Source organism: Mytilus trossulus, chromosome 7 (assembly GCF_036588685.1).
Source record: "Mytilus trossulus isolate FHL-02 chromosome 7, PNRI_Mtr1.1.1.hap1, whole genome shotgun sequence".
Lineage (NCBI taxonomy): Eukaryota > Metazoa > Mollusca > Bivalvia > Mytilida > Mytilidae > Mytilus > Mytilus trossulus.
Genome location: NC_086379.1, coordinates 30718153 through 30728011, shown reverse-complemented (window position 1 = coordinate 30728011; position 9859 = coordinate 30718153). Strand labels below are relative to the sequence as shown.

The 9859-nt window shown below is 31.5% G+C and overlaps 1 protein-coding gene across 1 annotated transcript; it reads right to left on the bottom strand.

Moving 5' to 3' along the window:
* Positions 1-1941: 1941 nt before the first annotated feature.
* Positions 1942-8085, bottom strand: LOC134726960 (caspase-7-like). The gene is made up of 5 exons (XM_063591357.1): positions 7876-8085; positions 6271-6497; positions 4816-4930; positions 3790-3855; positions 1942-2323 (listed from the first exon to the last, which is right to left on the bottom strand). The coding sequence occupies exons 1-5, from the start codon at positions 7895-7897 to the stop codon at positions 2079-2081; spliced, it is 675 nt and encodes a 224-aa protein (XP_063447427.1). The 5' UTR covers positions 7898-8085; the 3' UTR covers positions 1942-2078.
* Positions 8086-9859: the final 1774 nt, after the last annotated feature.

The following is a 9859-nucleotide window of genomic DNA, read 5'->3' as shown; positions in this document are numbered from 1 at the left end:
TCTTTCATATACAACGATTGAATAATTATAATCACACAATATTCTACACAGCGATCATTTATCAGTGGCAGGAATTTGTTTGACTACTATGCTTTTGTATGGGGACAGATGGTAGGAACCCCCTTTCCTATTTGACTTGAAAGTGTTTGAACCTCCTTTTAAAATGGCTGGATTTGCGACTGATTAGTGGATAATAGGCTCCAACATACAAAAATAGAACTGGGTGGTTTTGATGTTTAAAGGAAATAAAACATAGACGGGTGTATGAAAACATAGATTTCAATTAAATACTGCACTTTGAACATCATAATCAATTGAGTTTAACTACTAACTTTGTAAAAACTAAGCTTGGGGGGAAATACTGAGGGTGAAATGTATTATCTTTCAATTTTAATCTTTGCTCGTATTTATTATAGTATGTAAATAACGGTATATGTAAAATCCTATAGATCTTTTTTCACTGATCTTTGCGTTGAACATGTGTTCAAGAAGATTATTCTAAATACTAGTAGTACATGAGTACACTGTTATTCATGCTGTGGTTTGAACTAATTCGAACAGATTTTTCTGTATCTGAATTAAAGTAGATTTGTCTTTGTCAAATGTAGATCTGATATTACTGGTAAATCGTCTTTAAAAAAATGAGATTTTAAAAGAAATGAAGATACCATACTTAATTTTCAAAATCCTGGGACATTTGATTATTTCATTTTAAACAAATTAAAATAACTCTAATAAATGGCTTACATCACACAGTTTGCTATCAGTATATTTCACACCTGCATCTTGAAAAGGTTTGTAAGGCATGTCAGGACTTGGAAAGACAAAATTTGAATACAATTCATGTTTCAGAAAATGAAATTCTACTCTTCAAATTGGACAATGTTGGTCTGTTCTTAACAAAACTTCACGACAAAAAATATGTTCAGTATCCACATTATGACTCGTTCATATGTTTTTACATTGTAGCTTTAAACTGGATTCATATGGACTTTATATATCATAGTTGACACAAAGGTCTAGAGGTTGCAATTCAACAAGGAAGCTATTAAAACAAAGCCTTCAAAGTTGTGAAGTTGAAATCATACCATTGAAATATCTAGGGTCATTATCACGAATTTTACTTTTATATTTTTTATGGAATATCTGTTTCGTAGATGAAGACGGATATTTCTTAAGTTGTCGTAAAACAAATCCTGTCTCGAATATTACCTTCCGAAATAGACTTATAATCGGTTTGTACTTTGAGCAACACGACAGGTTGCATATGTAGACCAGGATCTGTTTACCCTTTCAGAGCAACTGTGATCACATCTCGTTCGTTCTAAGTAGGGTTTGTCTTGCTCAGTCTTTATATTTCTATGCTGTGTTCTGAATAGATACAGGTGTCTTTTGATAGTGTTTCGTCTACTTCCTGTTTCATATTTCAACTGTCTCGTTTTGGGGGATTTATTGGGGTGTTTTTTTTGTGTTCCAAAGTTGTGAATATAAACTAAATTTGAAAAAAAAAATCAGATGTTCCCATGATATTAGAATTGTATTGATAAACAAGGGAAATAGAAGGACAATTGAAATCAGCATCTCAAAATGACTCAAACTGTGTAAATGATTTTAATTTTTAAAAAATCTCGAAATTTCAAAAATTATATTCTTGACACTCACAATGCATATAGCAAGTATAGAGGACATTTTTATGGACATGTTATTAAATTCATTGTAAGAAGAGTATTAACCATTAGTCATATAAAATGATAATCGTCCGTGGAACGTTAAATTTTACACTTTGAAATCTTTAAAAACACAAGTTATTTTTTTTAATATATAAATATTTACTATTTGGGATTAGACTAGATATTACAAGTTTATTTATGCTCTTTAATTTTTATTAGTAATGCAAAACAGGTACTTATATTTAAGAACATAACATCATAGTTATTACGGAAAGAACACAAAATATATTATAACCATTATGCTCGTAATTTATCTAATATACTTGAAACAAATTCGAAGCACGGTTCATTGCAAATATCGAGTGCTTGTCATTGATTGAATCTTCAAAAGTGTATATTCTAGATAACTTAACACTCTGGAACTTTCTCCTTCATGAAAACGTCCTTAGTCAGACAATGAATAAAGCAACCAGGAGAGAATTGTTTAAAAAATTGTTTAGCTGACGTTTCTTTTTTACTCAACCTTGCTAAAACATGTGTTAGAATTTCCAAAAAGTTCCTTTTCCCGAGATCTTTTCTGTTTTTATCTAAACAATTGTACAATTCCTGGAGCATCCATGATCCATACATTGGGTTTCGCATTGCGAGATTCCCTGCAAAAGACAGCTCAGAGATACAAAAAGCATAAGGTTTAGTAGAATGTTATTCTGATCATATTTTATACAATGAATCATTGCAATATAGTTTTAGAATACCAATTACACTTCAATACTACGTATACGACGACCTTAAACAAGCAAGATTTTATATTTAATCATCTTCCACAAATCAACTTAAGGCTTCTTAAAGGGAAGGATCAACGTTTCCATTTCTACAGAAACAGAAGTTTGTCATCAAAAGTGTTCCTATCTTGAAATTAGAAACTTGGGTAAATATGAGATGTTGCATGTTGTCTCTCTTATACGCAGCTGTGAATCCTTGTCCTGAATTGGTTTTAAGTGTGGTCTTTTGGTGAGTATCAGCTCTTATATTATTTTGACTATATCAATATTGTAGGGTTGAGCACTACTAAAAAAGTTATTAATTGTAGAAACGTGCATCAGGTCCAATCAAATTGGTACCGTTATATTTTCATTGCAATTTAAGCAATTTAGGCTTTTACGATCCTCTAGTTTTTGCAAACTTTTGACGATATATAAATTTCTGCAAAAATTTTTATATGTACATTTATATGACAACTCGTTGTAAATATAAACTCGATCATATAAAAATTATTTAGAAAGGAAATACAGCTTTTGGGGGGAAATATGTTGCACTCTGTAACGTTATCGTAGTAAGGATATTATAATTTGAATTACATACGGAAAGTTGTAAAATTTCACCAAATCTTATGCCACAAGCTTGTCGACAGTAAAGCTACTATCCCTCTCTACTGTGCAAATAAAATAAAATCATTATTTTCTAGTTTTTCCATAAAGATTTTACGGTTGGTTTTGTTTGAAATATTTGAAATAAATTCTTAAAATGTTTTTCTGTCGTTTTTCATTTGTTTATGTTTTTTTATCTACAATTTTTACCGACCGAAACAGCCATACAGGCATTTGCAAAATATTGTGATTGAATAAAGATGTGTTAGAACGAAAAGCTTTATTTTGACTGTATTATAACTAAGAAAAGGCGGAATGTATTTTTTTCAAAAACGCATTTTTGTTTCAGATCTTGGTCTTTAATATCAGACTAAAATCGAAAATGTATGACTTGATATATGTTTAGAAATTGAATCAAGGTGAACAAAACATAATGAAGTTTTCAAATACAGGTTGAAAGACAACAACTCAGTAAATGATAAGAACTTCAATAGGACGAGACAATAACTGTTCCTTTGGGATTTTTTTTTGTGTCGTACGTTAAATAATATTTTGTATTGAATTAAAACAAAACATTCTTTCTCATAGAGACTTCAAATGTGTGATAAGTCTACAACAAACACGTCGAGAAAACGACAACACTACAGTCGGGAAATAACAAACGGGGCTTGCCTTTATTTTTCTGGAAATGGTGTCCTATTATTTGATTTGTATCTACTATTATGTTTATCAATGCATCTCTATCAACCTACCAGATACCGATGCAAACATGATTAAAGTGTCTTCTGGACAAGAAACCATTGTAACCATTGGAACTTCTGTAAATGAAAAAAAAAACACTGTTAATGTTCTATGTTTTCGAAACTTGTTTTATATATTCACCTTCATCGGAACACTGGAACATATAGAATTGAAAGCCGAGTATGTATAAATACACTAATACACCACGAGGAGTATTTTAAACAAAATGCACATATAAAGAATAGCCTACTTCATATAAGGTGCTCCGTTATTGGGGAGTAAAAATCTTAGTATCGAAATATTTTCATAATTCATCAACGGAGAAACGTATAATACAAATCATGTTAGTACCAGTGAAAAACAAAAGAGCTATAATACATTCCTACGAGTCCACAAGCGCTAGTATTATTATCAACCAAGTACTATTAAGGATGTTCAATTGTCATGTTTAGAATTTTTGTCAGATTTTCTGAATCCTCTGGTTTTATCCATTGGAATGCCTTAAAAAAATTTGCCCATTGACCCCCAATTTTCGTTTGATAAATTTTGTGCATGTATCATTATAAGCCATTTGTAAAAGACTTATTAAATTTTATTTATTTTTTAAAAGTTTTTGAGAACTTTAACATGTCAATGATAAAGCTATGAAAAATCAAGAGAGAACATTTCCCCGCCAATATTTTAATTGCAAACAAGCACATTGACCTCTATATATTTTTTTGCTTTTTTGAATCCTTAATTAATCCTCTATCTAAGTTTTATGATGAGCCATTTATTTTGAAACTGAGTAGCGAACTTCCTTAAATGAAAAGATCCATTCATTTTTGTTGCTTTTTTTTTCTTGACTGTCGTTAGAAATGCTATATATTCTAAGTCAATCACTTAGCACTGACAGTTTGCGTTGATTTACGTTGCTTCTCAACAAATGAATAGTACCTTAAACCGGAAGAAACATTAATGTTTAGTATAAATTGACAGCTTTTAAAAGCACACTATTAACTATAGCACATTAATATTGATTTCATAATTCAATTCACCTTCAGCTGAATTCGTAAATTTATTCCCATGAGTTTCTTGACTAAGCTTCAAAGATTCTAAAGGACGTAGAGGACAACCTTCGTCCATTTTCAAAACTTCTGCTGTCCTGCAAGCCTGTGGTATAAGAAAGAATATTATTAAACTTGCATTTTACAACATTCTTTATATTTGGTACAATGTTTACTATTCTAGTATCTCGAACACTATTTTTCATATATTTCTATTAATTTGGTATTGTAAAACAGAGGTAATGTGAAAATTTCACAAAAAAATATCAAAAATAACACATTGAATATTCCATGTGTCCGAAGAACGATTAAATATTAAAACACATTTATGAAAAACAAAAACGGATGTACAATCTTAAATCACAAGAGAAAAAATGAAAAAAATAGTAAACCATTACAGATCAAACACCGAAAGCATTCTATAAAGTGCTCCAAAATGACAAGTGAAAAACAATTCAAACTGGAAAACCAAAGATCTTATCTATACATGCTATATATATATAAAAAAAAAAAGGAGAGAAACAAGAAACACCTATGATCCACAGCAATAAACGACATGCACGGAACAACAGGCACCTGATTTGGACAAGTGAATAAACATGCAGTGGGTTCAAACGTTTTAACAGGCCCTAACCGAAGACAGTTATGCAATATAACAACATAAAACGACATACTATAAAATTGATAAATGAAATAGCTAAAATCAATCAAAACAAGGTTATATTACTACTTGTAAGAAAGTCCTTCAGACTGTAATTGTTAAAATGCAATTATAAAAGAAAACACTTATTTATAATTTCAACAGCCTAATTATATAAGCATGAATTGGTTTTTTTTCTGATTAGCTACAAACCTGATGGCACTGAATCACAATTGATACTGATCTTGTTTTATGTAAAGTTTAATTTTGAAGACATGCTTTAAGTCATGCTTAATTGGCTTTTCAACATTTGTATATTACAGGTTTACTGATATTGTGTTTTTATCATATTTGAATATTTAGAATATTTCCTTTGTCGTCGCATAAGCTTTCATGCTTCTGGGTTATTGCGCTAAAAATGACAAACTATATATGTGCAACGTTTTAATTATTTATAATATGAAAGTATATGGAAAATTTATGATGATAGACCACATAAATTGGTAATGCTGTTGTATTCTTATCTGACTGTATTTAGGTCAAAACTCAGCCTGATGTAGTTCTTAAAATACATCATCTTCAACCAAATGTGAGCAATTACATATTATAGTGTTATTGATTTTGCTGCATGTGAGAACTATTTTCGTAATGAGAGTTATATGTTGAATATTTTGTGACTGGACATTTTGGTTTGTATATTTGTAGATTATAAAGAAAGAAAAATTGACCTCCCACATAAAAAAAAACATAATATAAATATCAGTAGTATCTTTAATTAAACTTAAAATTCAGATTGTTATATTTACCTGGATGAAAAAGAATTTTGGCTTTCCACGCAGACCTTTGCATTTATCATCACTAAAGATGGCAACGAAATCACTGGTCCTTATTTCATTACCATCCACACCCAATATTTCTTGTTCTCTTTCAAGGAAGGGACCATGTGTATCTGTTTTAGTTTGCTTCTCCCTGCCATGTGAGGCTACTACGCAAACAAAACAGTCCGAATCTTCGTGAATACTGTCTTGAGCGACTGTAAGGGAAAAAAAGCATTGTAACAGTTATACACTGTACTGTTAAAAAGCGAAAAGAATGATTTTGATCCGAAGCCAAAAACCCATATTGTCTGGTTTTTATAACATTCCTTTTATGGTTCTTTGTTTTTAGTGTTTAAGGTGAATGAGTGCAAAGGTTCCATAAAAACGAATGTTTTAAAGCCAGTGAAAATATAGTTGATATCATTTTTCAATCTTATTAAAATATAGATCATTTTGTTACAATGGTTTAAATACAATCTGTTCTTCTTTCTGGTTTTGAAGTTACTACATCAGCCAATGCAATGTCTGCCTCAAAATATTTGAATAGTTGGATCTTAACGACAAAAGTCTTTAAAACAGAAGGTAAACCAAGATGTTGTCAAATCCTTTCAAGCAATCCATACGATCTAAAGGTATTTTCGTAATATATAAAAAGAGGTCTTAGGGAATATACCTCCAGGCTTCTTTTTTTGTCACAATATGTATCAAATAAACTCATCATAGTTACCAGGATTAAAATTCTATAATTACGCAAAAAGCGCGTTTCGTCTACAAAAGACTCATCAGTTACGCCCTTATAAAAAAAAATGTAAAAAAGGCCAAATAAATTACTAAGTTGAAGAGCATTGAGAACCAAAAATTCCTAAAAGTATTGCCAAATACATCTAAGGTAATCTGTTCCTATGGTAGATCAAAGTTTTGTTAACAGTTAATTTATAATTATGAACATAGCAATGCTAACTCAAGTCAACACAGAAGTGCTGACTACTGTGCGGGTGATACCCTCGGGGAAATAAATCTCCACCAGCAGTGGCATTGACCCACTGGTCGCAAATAAACTCATCATAGATACCAGGATAAAAATTTTATATTTACGCCAGACGCGTTTTGTCGTTGTCATAACAATTATGAAGGGTAAATTTAATGACAACTTGACGACAGATTTTGAAAAATATCATTAAGACATAACTTTCATGTTGTGTCATGTGAACTGTTGTTTTTCTGTCTATTTCATTTTTAGCCATGGTGTTGTCAGTTTATTTTCGATTTATGACTTTGACTGTCCCTCTGGTATCTTTCGTCCCTCTTTCATAACATTTAGTAGACCCATTCAGATAAGAACAAACAAACTGTTTGTCGTCCGTCTCCGTATTCTGCTAGACATCAGATCAATTTACAATCATGTAAGATAAAACATCAAAACATCTTGAAATGTGTCTGATTGGAGAATGCCGACTAAATCAGACAGCCATAAATAATAAGTCATGACATAGTTGAGTCTGCAAGGGATTTGTTTTATCAAATGACATGTATCAGAATGTTTCGTTTGATTTTCTCCAGACAAAACAAGCTCAATAAATTGATGTGCCTTACTTTTAGTTGCTATACCACGCATTCCGTCTGCTGTTTGATCTTCATATGAACAAGTTTTAAACCTAAGTCATCGAAGAGTTTTTTCATATTTTGTTGATCAATTTCATCTCCTTTTCTGTCATTTGTGGTTTTAAAATTTCTATTGTTTATCAGCAAAGCAATGCCTCTTTCCTTTTGGTCGAAGTTATAAGAGCTACCGTCTGGAACGTCCATAATCTGGCAAAAGAATAGAAAGTGATCATACCAGTGTAAGATGCAAACAAAATTGGGATTTACTTTTTAAATCCCCTTATTTGAACTCTGGGGGTTGTTTGTCTTCATTTCCAATCATACCAATCTCTTTATTTTTATAGTTGGCGTCTTCAATTTAACAATCTGGAGATGTGGCACGACGTTCATCGTATGACTTTCTACGATGAGCAAAAAAAAATATACCGTATATTAAAAGGCTCGGGCAAAAAAAATGTAAGGTGATTCAAACGAGAAAACCAACTGCATGATTTAAGCTATCAATTTTACCAAAAAAGACAAATACATTAGGCACTGTTCCACAAAGAAATGCAGCACATTCAAACATGTTTATGTGAGAAATCAACCTTTCCTGTATTAAAGATGGGACAGTGGTTAACAGCACAACATAAGAAATCGGCAATCTGTAAAAGCAGTTAAAAAGAAAGCTCGACAAATCAGGTTGCAATACTTTGACAAAAACATATACAGCTTGCTAATGCTTTACAAAATATTACGAGAATATATATCAACTTCTTCTTAAGCTTGGAAGTTATTGTGTCATCTAAAACTTTTAAAAAGGTTTACATTTTTCATATATATGTGTCATAATCGTTTCTAACATTTCGTCTTTGTTAACCATAGTTTAAATATTAAAAAATTCTACGAATTCAAAATTAATTCTAATTTATCGACACAAACGAGTCGAGTAATGGATAATATTGGGGTCAAATAAAAAACTAATTCAGAATGATCGAGTAAAAATCATTACAGTCGTATACACTACTGTTCCTTTCAGACTTTTATTGGTTTCAGATTTTTATTGCTTTTGTAGTACAGTTTTGACTAAAACTTTAAAAATTGAGTCGTCATTTAAGGACAATAACAAATTCACGTCGGACACTTGAACTTTATAACGTGTTGTTTCATTATTTTTTCAAGGAGTTGATGAAATTAGCCATTTGATTTTTTGTAGAGCGTCTTCCTTAGTATATTTTTTTTGCCATCAAATATTTGTCTCTTTCTCTCGTAATGTCCAAGATAATAACGTCCAAATGGTCAAATATAGGTAAACAGTGCCATTAAAGGACAATAACTCACATAAAAAGGGTTGACTGACAATTCTTGACATGTAACTGATTTGTACTTTATATTTAATAGATCAAAGGTTAAATATAGTCAAATTCAACTTCTTTGCGCCATTTGAGTAATTGATTGGTCATGTGTCAGACGTAAATCTATAATGCTTTTTAAGATAGCTGTGATCCTTTGTTTTCATCCCTCGGGAATTTGTAGGAATAGACCACTTTCGGTGTAGGACCTTCACCAGAAAAGTTCGTCAATTGAGTGCGCGTTCGAGATGTCATTTACCAGATAGAGGAGATTGCATGTATCCCTGCTCTATCAAAGTTCATCAAGTGTCTCTCTGATCGTTATTATGCAAGATAAACAAGAAATAATATTTGTTCTGTAAGTTCTCAATTAGAATTCCCTGCTGAAAGCAGTGCTGAATATCAGTTATAAGCAGCACAATGGTGTAATCAAGCCTTATTATTTTTCAACCAATCGCGCAACTTAAGAACAGAAGTGACGACGCCGCTAAAGCAACAAATGGAAGTTTTTAACGACCTTGACTGGCTATACAGCCCTTGCACGGTCGGCCCCGCTAACGCTATAAATCATGTTCACTTAAATCTAAGTTTTTGACGGAAATGCAACAACCTCGAAAGTTGTCTAGTGTTTGTTGTCGTAAAAA

Excerpts from the sequence above, each read along its gene's own strand:
- LOC134726960 (XM_063591357.1), bottom strand. The coding sequence starts at position 7,897 with ATGCGTGGTATAGCAACTAAAA. Across the intron at positions 4,931-6,270 it reads CAAAATTCTTTTTCATCCAG|GCTTGCAGGACAGCAGAAGT; the intron begins GTAAATATAACA and ends CTTATACCACAG. Across the intron at positions 2,324-3,789 it reads CATGTTTGCATCGGTATCTG|GGAATCTCGCAATGCGAAAC; the intron begins GTAGGTTGATAG and ends TGTCTTTTGCAG.